This window comes from Pollicipes pollicipes, unplaced genomic scaffold (assembly GCF_011947565.3).
Source record: "Pollicipes pollicipes isolate AB1234 unplaced genomic scaffold, Ppol_2.1 Scaffold_5724;HRSCAF=6776_pilon_pilon_pilon, whole genome shotgun sequence".
NCBI classification, from domain to species: Eukaryota; Metazoa; Arthropoda; class Thecostraca; order Pollicipedomorpha; family Pollicipedidae; genus Pollicipes; species Pollicipes pollicipes.
Genome location: NW_023596746.1, coordinates 46,827,580 through 46,840,687, shown reverse-complemented (window position 1 = coordinate 46,840,687; position 13,108 = coordinate 46,827,580). Strand labels below are relative to the sequence as shown.

General features: G+C 47.4%; 2 protein-coding genes across 4 annotated transcripts in view; one reads left to right on the top strand and one right to left on the bottom strand.

Annotated features, from left to right (window-relative positions):
• The window catches only part of c12.2 (von Willebrand factor A domain-containing protein c12.2), a 111,649-nt gene extending 107,118 nt beyond the window's left edge, over positions 1-4,531 (bottom strand). The window contains exons 1-4 of the mRNA XM_037226572.1: positions 4,225-4,531; positions 3,128-3,242; positions 2,807-2,893; positions 970-1,100 (exon numbers count right to left, since the gene is read on the bottom strand). Of these exons, the coding sequence (XP_037082467.1) occupies positions 970-1,100; positions 2,807-2,893; positions 3,128-3,236 (327 nt within the window). The 5' untranslated portion in view covers positions 3,237-3,242; positions 4,225-4,531. The remainder of the gene's footprint in view (positions 1-969; positions 1,101-2,806; positions 2,894-3,127; positions 3,243-4,224) is intronic.
• A 117-nt stretch (positions 4,532-4,648) lies between these two features.
• On the top strand, positions 4,649-12,476 carry LOC119103616 (vesicle transport protein SFT2B). 3 transcript variants are annotated; one of them, XM_037227209.1, is made up of 5 exons: positions 4,649-4,781; positions 7,255-7,331; positions 8,679-8,848; positions 9,317-9,431; positions 11,349-12,476. In XM_037227209.1, exons 2-5 carry the CDS (start codon positions 7,257-7,259, stop codon positions 11,475-11,477), a joined length of 489 nt encoding a protein of 162 aa, XP_037083104.1. In that variant the 5' UTR covers positions 4,649-4,781; positions 7,255-7,256; the 3' UTR covers positions 11,478-12,476. The 3 variants fall into 3 exon arrangements, with proteins under 3 accessions (XP_037083104.1, XP_037083105.1, XP_037083106.1); XM_037227210.1 differs by lacking the exon at positions 8,679-8,848; XM_037227211.1 differs by lacking the exons at positions 4,649-4,781; positions 8,679-8,848 and adding an exon at positions 4,895-5,505.
• Positions 12,477-13,108: the final 632 nt, after the last annotated feature.

Genomic DNA, 13,108 nt, shown 5'->3' with positions numbered 1-13,108 from the left:
GGGCGAGAGAGAGAGAGAGGAGGGGCGAGAGAGGGGGGGGCGAGAGAGAGACGGGAGGGCGAGAGAGAGGGAGGGGCGAGAGAGACGGGAGGGGCGAGAGAGACGGAGGGGCGAGAGAGACGGAGGGCGAGAGAGACGGGAGGGGGCGAGAGAGACGGGAGGGGCGAGAGAGACGGGAGGAGGGGGAGAGAGACGGAGGGGGGGAGAAGACGAAGGGGGGCAAGAAACGGGGGGCGAGAGAGATAGGGGGCGAGGGAGACGGAGAGGCGAGAGAGATGGGGGGCGAGAGACGGGGAGCGAGAGAAAAAGGATAGAAGACAGGGAGAAAGGGAGATAGAGGGAGTGCAAGCGAGGGAAACACATAAATAAGAAAGGAAAGAACAGACAGAAAGACTCATGGTCAGAAAGGCAGGCAGAAAAAAACGAAGGAAAGACAGCATGGAATCTCTGAGACTCAACCCAATTATGACATCGCCTTGAGGCACGAGTTTCATGCCTTCTTTTGTATTTGTCGGGCTCTGACAAGTACATGGCGGAGGCGATACTTTATCTGTCATAACTGACAAATATTCCGGCTGTTTTGTTTGCGCATAAATGAAGCTCGTTAGGAGTACCGCAATATGCACACGTTAGAGATGAGCACAATCTACAGTGGATTAATACGTCGTAAATAAATAACTTTTGGCGGAGTCTGAGCGCATGAAAACCCTGCAAATTAATGAAAGTTCCTTCGGCAGCATGACGCGCGATATCGCTGCCCAAACTCGTGGCTGTCGCATGACGCGTCAGCACGCCCGCCCAAATGGCTCAGCTTTCTTTGGCATCAGGGCGTTCACGTCATTGAACCATGACGCGAGTCTATAAGACCAGACATTTTGTCAACCAGAGCGCGTCCGCTTCCCCCATGAGCCGTCGCTGCGCTGGAGGCAGGCCGCCACGGCCGGCACACGCGGCGACGATGGCTCTCACCTGCAGGTACTTCATGCATACGGTGCGCCTCAGGTGGCCGGGCGGCCCTATCAGGAACATGTCCTGACCGAGCAGATCCTTCTGCAGCATCCACTTCAGCGTCCTCAGCACCGGCTGTGTGCTCGACAGCTCTAGGGAGCGCAAAACGGGCCACGTGGTGACGGCTGTGACTGGTGCTGCGGCGTTTGATCAGGTACTGACATGCAGTCATATTGCTAAGGTTAAGTGCATCCCTGGCTGCAGGCTCGGCGGTGGACACCGCGCGGCAACACCAGACACCAATGCATTTCAGCCGGTCCACGGAGGCACAACACTGTATCCCTAGCTACAGGTTCGGCGGTGGACACCGCGCGGTTACACCAGACACCGATACCTTTCAGCCGGTACGCGGAGGCGTACCACTGCATCCCTGGCTACAGGTTCGGCGGTGGCCACCGCGCGATAACACCAGACACCAACGCCTTTCAGCCGGTACGCGGAGGCAAAACACTGCATGACTTCAAGGCCAGCCCATAATCCAGTGGCTAATGACTCTTGCCATGTCGGAGCAAATATTGCCCATCGCACCCATGAACATGGGAGGAAGTACATAGCATGGCCACGCTATAGATATGTGGGCATGCCTCGCCTTGACCGAGAGCTGCAGGGGACGCTTGGGAGAAGGCTCAAAAATGGTGTGGCGAAAATATCCTCCTCACATGCTATTAGCTGTCAAGAAAAAAATGTCCGCAATGTCATGCGTGCTTTCGTCGAATGACGGTCGTAATTTGAGAACGGCAAGGCAGTGGTCTGGTTTGTGAGCCACGCCACGGAAGTGGCCTGGATATCAACTCACTCCATGCTAATGCCTCCTAGCTCAGTTCCTTTGACTGATTTGAAAGCCTGCCATGCGGACAACAGGCCTCTTGAGCTTCCGGAGGAAGCCATTTGACGCGAAGTGCCTGCCCAGCTGGGTGATGACATCGAAAGCTGTACCAACCTTACACAGCCGTGTAGACCAGCACAGTGCCACACATGGTGTCGCCTGTCTTTCACTCTGGCAGGAAGGGAGGGTACCGCGGAGAATCAAACCCTGCACTTCCGATTTACCAAGACCGAAATCTGGAGCAGGTTGGCACGACACGAGGCAGATACGAGCCGGATTTTTTTCAGATTGCATGACGCCGTCGCGCGCAATCCTTGGCGGGACGCTATCGAGTGCACCGGTCATATCAGCGGCAAGGGCCACAGGGTCAGCCCGGAACCCAACCAGCACCTCCCACGTAGAAGGAGTTTTCATTCTTCAAACTCAGCTATTTTGGTCCTCTCTCAGTGCATATAGCCAATAGCCATTCAAATTGGCATTATGCAGTAGGCCCATCAGCTAATGTTAAACACTACTGCAGTATCAGTGGGTAATTTTCCGGCTGACATTTCAAAAGTTGATGTTTTCTAGCTCACTGGTAATGATGTTACACAAACAGCTTATTCAAGGAGAAAAAAAACTGCATTTTTGACATGCATTAACCATCACAGCTAGGGGTACATGTTCAGAAAAAAACAAAGGACATCTGAATCCTGTATGGCATTGGCAATTGTAGTGTGGGCAAGTAAATGCCACCAGGTAGAAGACCAGAGGGCCGATACGGCGCCCACTCGTGCGTTGCGGGCTGGGTACAGATCAGGGGCAGCCAATCAGCGCGCACGCGGCCGGATCAAGGAACTGACTGGATGGGCAGCTTATAGCCAGTGGATGCTCAGATGGACTGACAGCAGGGGCAGAACCGCCCTGTAACATGATGATGATGCCACAAGCATGTCCCCTGGCTGCCACTGCACAAACCTCTTCTTCTCTTACCCACAATGCGTGGAACAAGCTCTGGGTTGAGTGGAGTCCTCAGGGTTTTCTTGACACCTCCAATATTAATGATCTTGCCATCATGCTCTGCAATTGAACCAAAGAGTGTAGCTTGCTTGAAACATGCCATTTTTGTTTTTGCACTGACCTATGATAAAATTTACCTCATGTGCACAAAATTAGAGTTCAGAACAAGAAAACAGGACCAAAACACTTGAAAAAACAATTACATGAGCAGTAAAGCAGTATCACATATAAGAAATGGTACAGCATGCTGTGACCTGTGACCTGGGAACACCACCAGCAGCACTGCAGACCTACCTGCAGACATGTAGCGCCTAAATCTGAATAGACATGTCCTCGCAGAAACAGGCTGCTTGGTATGCAGTATTATCTTGATTCTTGTCTTACTCCATGCCTGGGAAGTCATTTTTCACTGCAAAGGTAAATGCCATGTAAGTATCTGCTGCATGGTAAAATGCAAGTGCACAGATCATAGGCACTTCCAGATGAAGCAGACACCCAGAAGGCAGACAATGCTGTAAGCACTGCAGAGCAATTTTAGCTGACAAATGTCTCTGAATAAGATTCAATAGCATGAAAAAATGAGTATAGGTTGGGGGATGCCTCATGGCTCATGTGGTGTAGCATGTAATGATGATCAAGGCCTGTAAGTTTTTTAAAGAAAAAAATGTAAGTTGCTGGCTTTATTTTGACAGAGTACAGTCATCTCAATTTAGCCTTCTGTCAAATTTGGCAGGTCATCCCAAGCAGTTTTCATTGGGACGCGTCCAACTGCGTCATCTAAATATCTGTAAAAGCATTGGCCAGTGCTTCAAAATGCCATGCAAAAGGCTCCACCATGCATACTTCCCTGCATACTGACCTTCCTACAGTAAAGCTTTTGGTGTGTGTGTGGCTAGGGATCATACTTAAGAAAGGCAATGCTTTAGCAAATATTGACACAATAAACACAACAATACTCATAAATAAAGATATCCATGCAAAGAATGCACTGTAAAGCAGCTTATTGATTGGTATTTCATATGTTGGTCCAAGCACATGCTCAGAATCATGATCCTGACACCACATCAACTGGTTCAGAATTAGTCAAAATCAGCCCCAGCCATTGCCTTGAGATCATTGGAACCTAATACTCTAAATGGTGAGTAATCATGATCAGTTTGGAATGTATGTTTGTTTCCAGTTATGATTCAGCCAAAAATAACTCTTTTGTTGCCAGAATTGATAGCATTCGTAGATCAATCAAGACAAGTCATCCCCTAAGGCTAGGTATCTCAGTTTTCACAGATGGAGTACCTTTTAAGTTAAGTGCATCAATCAGTTTGACAAATAGCGTCGCCTGACCAATTGTTTCAGCTTTTAGTGTACATTACTCAAAAAGGCCTTAGACCTACCTATGATATTAGTGAATCTGATTTATGCTGTGACTTGATTACTACCAAACTCTTTACATTAAACTTGATCTTGCATGGCCGCACGACATAGCTTGAGAAATCATCAGGAAAACGAACCGGAGCCCAGGATATATCGAGTTTATTACCCTAATATCGGGTATATATTGGCTGGACCTCAAAACGTGGGCCGGATTTTCCAAGTTTGATTGTGTTATGTAACGATCAAAATTGGGCTGAGTACTACTTAAATTGTGACATTTTTAAACGGTTGGGCAGTGCAGCGTAACATTTCTTCTACGCTTTCGGTACTTTCCTGCGGTTTCACTTGTTTGAATAGAGCGAGACCCTATCAATATATCATGCTCGGTACATAGGTATATAGTACTCAGTTTCACTACTATGTTTGCCGCCGTTGCGTCTTTTATGTCTGCTATGGCTTGTAGCATAACAATTTATTGCTCTGTTACCTTGCAAATGACCCGACCTTTGCAGGGAACTGGATTTTTCTGTTAAGGCTTATCAGGCTGGACTATTGAACTTTCATTACATCGGTTAAGGTACGATTCAGTCCAACATTGATGGACAAGAGAGGTGCATCTCAAATTCCTAGTTACGGTTTCGATCGGTGCTCGTGATCAGTCCTCTTGCAGAATGACTGCCTGTCCTATGTGCATGTCGTGTGCTTGCATCGATTTTTATGTAAACCCGACAACATGTCTTGTCATCAGTCTCCTTTTTCAATGTTAAAGCAATGATGTTTCAATGTTAACAGCTGCAATAAGTTTGAGACTTGCATTTTCAGCTCATGATATGTGTGACATGTGACATGGCATGTGCAAACATCTTGTGGGGAAATAATAGGTATCTGTCAAAAAGGAGCTGAGATACATGCATATCAAAGTTAGTAAGTCATTCTGGATAATGCAATCCCTACCTTGGGAGCCATCTCTACATAGTGCAGACCTTTGTATCATTTTGGTGTTAATGCAGAGTAAATGCTTCACATGTAGGATATAGGTTGGCAATGCAGCATAATTTGTCATTGCTTTACCATGAAGTCAGATAATCAAAGCATGTGTAAGTGGTTAAGCATTTCCATAACTTTGTGTCTGTTCATTTCCAAAACTAAGTGTTTGGGAGACTATTGTTTCATTAAAAAAGATACAAACCTGCCACTAATAGTGTCACCTGAATTATATGATATATGAGTCTGAGGGAGGCGGTTCGCCATATTCCTGCAATTGAAGGAAACCTGGTGATGCCCTAAGGGTAATAACCAAGGTGGGTTTTTGCTGCCATTGTTTCTGGCTGCTCTTTTTGAATTGTTAGAAATATAGGGAACAACATGTTTCCATGTGGTTAGGTCTATAAATTTTGTGCACCTTAGTGCCTGGAGCTGCAGGGGGCTCAAGGGTGCTAAAGAGCACTTATGAGGATTCACCCCTCTCTATGTGTGAGTGCAGTTTATCTGTCATAATCAGCCTATACCTGAGTAAATGTATATAGTATGCAGCTATGACTATTGCTTAAGGCACCAGGGCAAACCAACATTCTTTACCTTTTAGCATTTTTTGAGCCATTTAGGCTGTCTAGTCTGGTTGTAGTTTTTACACATTTTTAAGTGGCTGTAACCCTTGTAAAAAGGCTGTCTCCCATCAAGAAGATAAAAACAATTCTTGTTGCAAATCCTGATAGTTCTGCCATCAGCAGTAGCAGCTCAAGTTCAGGCTACCAAAGGAAATCAATTATCATTGTGTCTGGAAATACAGTTACACTTTTGTAATTGTGGCATATGATTGCTACTAAGTGATATTTATAGGGTAACTTGGAATAAGGTCATACTATTTTATAGCAGATAATGCAAGTGGGACCTCATCTGTTATGGGACATGTAGCATGGGAACAAAATTATCCATGGACATTTGGTGAAAATTGGGAGATAGAGCACAGTTGGCACAGAAGCATTTTAAGAAAAAACCCTATAACTTGAAAATTAGTGAAATGCCCATTTCAAATACAAGTTGGTTAAGCTTTTAGATGGTTTGCCTCATGATTGTTGTGCATCCAAACCACCCCTTCTGACCTGGATTGTTTGGCTAAGAGAGTCAAGCTGGCAAGGGATATTTATTACGGATCATGAGACCATAAAACATGTCTGCAAAGGCCATGTGTGAGGCAATATTGTTCATCTGAGTTACCAATTTGTTACCAATTGAGTTACAATTGAGTTACATCTGAGTTACCAATTTCTCATGTGTATATGCTTCTCCTTTGAACTGCAGTTTTTCTACTGGAGTGATGGGAAGTACTTTTACTAAAGGTCATGGTTAGGAAGGACATTGATCCTGTGTGGTCTCTGTAAAACTTATTTTTAGCATCGGGATATGTAGCAATTAAAACTGCTTTTATCTGCTTTGAGTAGGTGATGAGCACCCAAGTGAAGCTTCAGGGAATAGGTAGGGTGTGAGAACAGTGAATGAAGACAGAGCATGATACCTGAAGACTGTAGTTTGAAGCAGGGGTCCAGATTATCAGAGAGTGGGTGCATAGTTATGCCTTGATTTAAGTTTGCAAATAATTATTTTCATGGTTTGTTTCTAGCTGACAAAGAGATATTAGACAGTTTACTGTAGTAGACAGCAGCTGCCAGTGGAGCTGGCAGAACAGCTTATGACTAGAAAGCCTTTTCTTTTTTGGAGCTAGGGAACACAGTTTGTGTTTCCCTAGGGGAACATGGCTGCCCTTGCCCTGGAACATGTTCCTGTGGTAGACAGCCCTGATTGAGGATATCTTGATGTCTACTGATCACCTGGTGTTGTGACAAAAGCAGTGTGTGGCCCACAGGTATTGTGTATGCTGACAAAATGAACTTTGGGGTCACTTTCCTGGATAGATGTAATGATGTTAAATTGCATTATCTGGGGTATGTTGTGTTAGGTGTGGTGTAAGGTTTTTGTTTTGCATGTTATATATTGTTAAATATGTGATCAGTGCTTACAAAGTGTATTCAAGGATTGTTTGCTGTTGTTAGGCATGGATAAGCTGAAGAGGGCACTTACTGGTCGTGAAAACGAAACTCCAGATGAAGAGACTGGTTTCTACACACAAGTAAGAGCTGACACATCATCTGCCATTTTATTTGGCATGCGTAGTGCTTCACAATGACCTTTCCTGTGGCCTGTTTATCTCAAATCGTAAGGAGCATTTTTGTGCACTTGGATTTTGATAGGAATAGAAACCTGAAATCCGCGGCTGAAACATCGATCAGAGTGCAGGAATTAACACGCGCTCGGGTGGGGGCGGTGGGCGGGGGGGGTTCAAATTGACCCCTGGAAGTTTTTTTCCGGAATGGTTTCTGAACGGCGTGGCGTAGCGGTACCAAATTTTGCATAGTTGTGGACAATTTGAATAGCGGGTCGTTTGGTATTAAAAAACTTAAATGTACCTCGTAAGGTCGCTGACCTACGGCAGGTCAAAGTCAGGCCATGTATTCAGTGAAATCAATTTCTAGGGTATCTTTGAATCTGATGCAACAATGGAGTGTTAGCCGAAGCCATACATCTCTGAGATACTTTCTGAAGCAACACAACGATTGAATGAGCAAATTTCGGTGACCTAGGGCCAGGTATGAAGGTCATACCAGGGTCGAAACCAACTCGTTTTATTACTCCAGACCTTGCTGTATGGGGCAGTTTCTGGTGCTCATTTTGAATTCATTGATAACAAAAGCCACATTATACACCTTTCATGAACTTCTTTAAGGCCAAGATAGGTCACTGACCTGAAATGACCTGAGTCAATGTTTTGTTTTTAGGAACATACTGCCTAGCACAACCTTTGTCACTTATTTGATTGCAAAACTCAAAACAGTCTTGTATTATTTGGGTCATCATGACCTTTAAAATGTCAAACAAGGTCACGAACCTTAAATGAGCGCGTGACCTTGCGATTAGAACGGGTATCTAGGTTCTGGGAACATTTTGGAGACCAATGTGGAGTTTGACCTTGTTTGACCTTGCTTGATCCATAAGTTGTGACCTAGGAATGCCAAAGTTTGACCTAAGTGAGTTCATGTACAGGCCAACGCACCCTGTGAAAGTGGTATATCTAGCTTCCTTGGTTGCTGAGATCTCAGGGGGTCAAATTGACCCCCACCCGAGCAAAAAGTATCCAACCAGCACCCGGGCGCGTGTTTAAGTGGACTTTGCTGATGGACCTCATTTCAAATTACCTTCACGTTGAGTAGAAACGATGCACGCTTTTCGTTTAGCATGCTCTAAGGTTTCACAACCCGTTTTGATAGTTTGTGTCATAATACTATTAGCTCATCTACAGTTATTTCATTTTATCATTTTTAGAATACGTTTTAACTACAATCGTATCGCCTGCAAGAACTCAGCTCGGAAAAGTGGGATATTCTGTTAACTTATGTTTTACGCAATTGCCTCATTTCAGATCGTAGGCTCGTCCACTTTGAGTTGGAGCACACGGCTGACAGGATTTGTCATCTGTTTCGTTACTGGAATAGTCTGCTCCCTACTTGGATCCGTGTTGTTTTGGTTCAAGAATGGCATCGTGATCTTTTGCATTCTGTACACCATTGGAAACATCACAGCAATGGCAAGGTAAAGGCAAAATGCCCGTTGGAAAAATTGGATGTTCTTGCTTGATGCAATACCCAGTTAAAAATGTAAGACTACTTGTCATTGTTTTTTTGTCTGTTTGTTTTTTTCCGCATATATACTGTCTGCCAGGATGGTTGCAAATGCCTTGCATGTTCCTTTGATTTCCTAGACCGCACATGCTGTGGGCGCATTTCATTTCCAAGACCAGAGTATTCTGTGATTGCTTATCACAGGTGCATCTGGATGTAAAGAACGCATCGTTCAAACCATTATGTCGCTGGATGATGTGACTCGCTGCATGTAAGACAAGTTATGTCGTCATCATCGTCAGTGTTCGGCTGTCCAAGTGGCCTGAACTCTGGTCAGGGTGGCTACCCTCAGCTGGTCAATACCTCGCTGGGCGGGGCGGCTCGGTTCGTGACCCGCGTCAGCTGATCACTGCCCGCTGACTGCGCTGCGTGTCCCCAGCACCTTGTTCCTCATGGGACCGGTCAAACAGATCCGCAACATGTTCGCCAAGACGCGGGCCATCGCCACCGTGGTGGTGCTCATCTCCATCGTGCTCACCATCGTCGCGGCAGCGGTGAGTCCTCGGCCCAGCCACGCTCAACATGGCCGCTGCGCCCGCTGGCCGTCACACCAGTGCGTATAGTCGCCGCCACGGTATGCTATCTCCGTTGTGGTTGCCGTCGCTGCCGCAGTAAGGTCACTTTATTAAAGCGAATCATAGAAACCGGGGATCGGCGCCCTGAAGGGAATGTTTCACGTTTGAAGATGTTGAAGCAAGCATCAGATATGATAAAACAAACTCGCTTATTGCTGTTGGTATGCCGCTTAAGTGGAAAAGACCACTCTTGACAGCACAATTCCCTCTTTAAGGTATACTTTTCAATTCCTCATGGTTTGATTACGTCACCGCACCGTGCACAACATTGATTGAGAGCCAATTGACGGTCGTTTTGTCTGGCAGTGGTCCCCACAAACGCCAGATATGAACGCCTCGACAATTATATTTGTTTGGCTTTGATCGCCGCATAGCTTATAAGATGTCGGGACTTGAATAACGTTATTATGACGCCACGAATGCCAAGGAGACTGAAATGCTCCCCCCGAAATACTCTCCCCATGTTTGTTGTGCGTGTACCTCAGAAACTAAAGGGGCTTAGATCTTAAGAAAAGCAGGGTTGTGAACAGCGCCGAAGTGTCTTCAAGATGACTATTTCAGATAAAAACCCCCACATAAATGTGGACTACTCCCTTTAAGTGCCTATCACCAACGGGATGTGAGCCTGTATCTTGTTTCATGCTTTTTGAGCATGGATTCCTTCAAGCTTGGAGCGGGACGTGCTTGCTATGAATAGGGAGCGGCGTTATTGCTTTTCAATAAGGTCTCTCCTGTCCCCTGGTATGACACAATGTAACCAGGGTACAACTGCAAGCCAAGTAGTCAAATTTCAGAAGCACCTGTCCTTGAAGTGAAAAATATGGTTTTGATCGGTTGTGAAAAATTTGTAACGTGAAATGGGGCGCAATTGTTTTCATTTTTCCTAGACCCACACCCGGGCTGCATGGCAGCATTCTACCGTGTCCACCAGCAAATGCAGCTCTTTCCCACCACGGATGATGATGATGGGCTGCGTATAATGTACCATCGCCGTATGAGGCCGTTAGCCAAGGTAACCGGGACAGGGAACGAACTTCTGCAAACAGCTTCATATAGCTTGCTTGCTGTGGGCTTAATTACTGTGCTTAAGTATTTAAGTGTTAGAGGTCGTGAAATATCTGCATAGATAAGGGAGCTAAAAGCGCTCGTTCCAGTTCATTCGCCTGCCTGACGTCGCAGCAGGCGCCACCCAAAAGCCAGCCAGAGCTGGAGCGGTGAAATGCGGCATTTTTGCACGTCATATTGGCCGTTTTAGGTGTCTGTCTGTGAGCAGATGTGCTTTAGGGATCAGGACTAAACCGAAAATCACATGTTGCGCAAATTATCTGAGGAATTGTTTAACGCTAATCAAACCTTCGTCTGTGAGTGCGGAGCCTTAAAGGTCATTATAATCGAAGGCAAACGATCAGGTTTTGTATTTTGACGACACGCCGTTCCTTGCGGGGTCAATAATCTGGGGCAAAAAAAAACTGTTGTTCCACATGCGACAAGACGTTCTCTTCCGCGCGCTATGGGTGAGCTTTCCTCGTGACGTCTCTGTGAGTGTATCATTGTTCCCACTGCTTTGAACGTCTTAGATGTTTCAGTTTGATGTATGCAATGCCGTGGTTTTCGTCGTTATTTTTTCACGTGTCCACGGGATGTCATGTTTTCACGTGTGAAATACTGTCCCAGTGACGATGTGTCAGCTGTCAGCTGTCATCCTGATGGGAAATGAAACACTGCGTAGGAAGCAATACTAACCAAACCAAAGAGTGCAGAACACCTCGATGTTTGCGATAACGCCGGGAAATCCTCTGTTCAGCTGCGCTGAGCCTCGCCCCATGTGCTCCGCAGCTGGGCAAGAAGGGACTGGTGTTGATCTTCTGCATCATCGAGTTTCTGGCGATGACCTGGTACTCCATCTCGTACATTCCGTTCGCGCGGGACGCCGTGCTCAACACCTTCAAGACGTGCTTGGGCTGAGCTGGCCGACGTGGCCCGTCTTCCGGGGCTCGCGGCGCGCTCCTGCTGTCCGTAGGGCGAGGGGCTGCTGCAGCCGTCCGTCGAGCCGGCCGGCAGAGCACCACACGTTGGGTAGGTCGGGCGCCCGCGTGCGTCGGAGACGGAGACGGGGACAGGGGTGGGACGGCCGCCTGCGGTGACGAGCGTCCCGCGCGGCTGACCCGCCGTCGCTGCCCACGGAGAGGAGGCCGATCGGCAGGTTGGCGAGCGTCCTGCGCGGCTGACCCGCCGTCGCTGCCCACGGAGAGGAGGCCGATCGGCAGGTCACGGGGGGGGGGGGGGGAGGGGGCAGAGGATTGGGATGTACGCTGGTGTACGCACAGTTCACCGGCAACATTGCCAGAGAAGTCACCTTTGTCGCCCTGCGTGCATGCGTGTATACTGAAGACTTACTGCCGCGCCGGAGGACAGCCTTACAGCTCCCCTGGATCCGACGTCCGTCCCCACAAACGACCCACCTGGCCCAGGATGTCCCACAGCTTACGGCAGTGCCGCATCCGACGGCCACGGGCGAAACGAGCAAGGCATTGTTGCAAGGAAGCGGGGAGCGGCAGATTAACGCCACACCGTGGGGAAGCCGTGCTGCTTTAAGATGGACCAGTTTTCATTTGCAACTAGATGGTAGGGCAGGAATTGCTGAAAAGGCCGTAGAAATATGAATGCGATACATTAATATTTCTGCAGCTGAGCTACCGAGACGGGAGGGGTTATCCAGAGACCAACATGGGCGAATGCATGTACTCCAGATCAAAATGTGATTGTAGGGCAGGCAGCGTTGGCGTGCAATGCACATTGTGGGTGAACGGTTGTTTTGGTGTTGTGGTGTGATGCCACCAGGTAATGGCATGTGCCCTCCTTGCTTTATTAGTGTTTGTGGCTGATACCGCTTCTTCCATTGAAAGTGCAAATTTGTCATGACCGTTGTTCACCTGTGCAAATATATCGTATTCTTTGAACAGACCGGTTCGTTTGTTTGCTCTGGGCTCAGTTCCCTGAAGCGTCGTATCCTGATAATTTGTCGGCTGTACAAACGATGACAGACGACTGCGTGGGACGTTCGCAAGCAGCATGCATGTTGGCCTCTGAACGCCGCCTTGCACAGCTCCTGTGATGTTTCCAACAGCAGCGGCCTGGTGTGCCAGTCTCGACGATTTTCTGTTCCCGACATGAGCATCCGGCGACACGCAGAGCGGTGGCGGACTGATCAGCTTATGATCAGTGGTGGTGGATTGATCTGCTGATGATAGGTGGTGACGGATTGATCAGCTGATGATCGGTGGTGACGGATTGATCCGCCTGATGATAGGTGGTGACGGATTAATCAGCTGATGATAGATGGTGACGGATTAATCAGCTGATGATAGCTGGTGACGGATTGATCAGCTGATGATCGGTGGTGACGGATTAATCAGCTAATGATAGGTGGTGACGGATTAATCAGCTGATGATAGGTGGTGACGGATTAATCAGCTGATGATAGGTGGTGACGGATCTGATGGTCAGTGGTGGCGGATTAGTCATCTGATGATCAGTGGTGTTAGACTGATCAGCTCGTGATCAGTGGTGCCAAATTCATCAGCACATGACGCTGA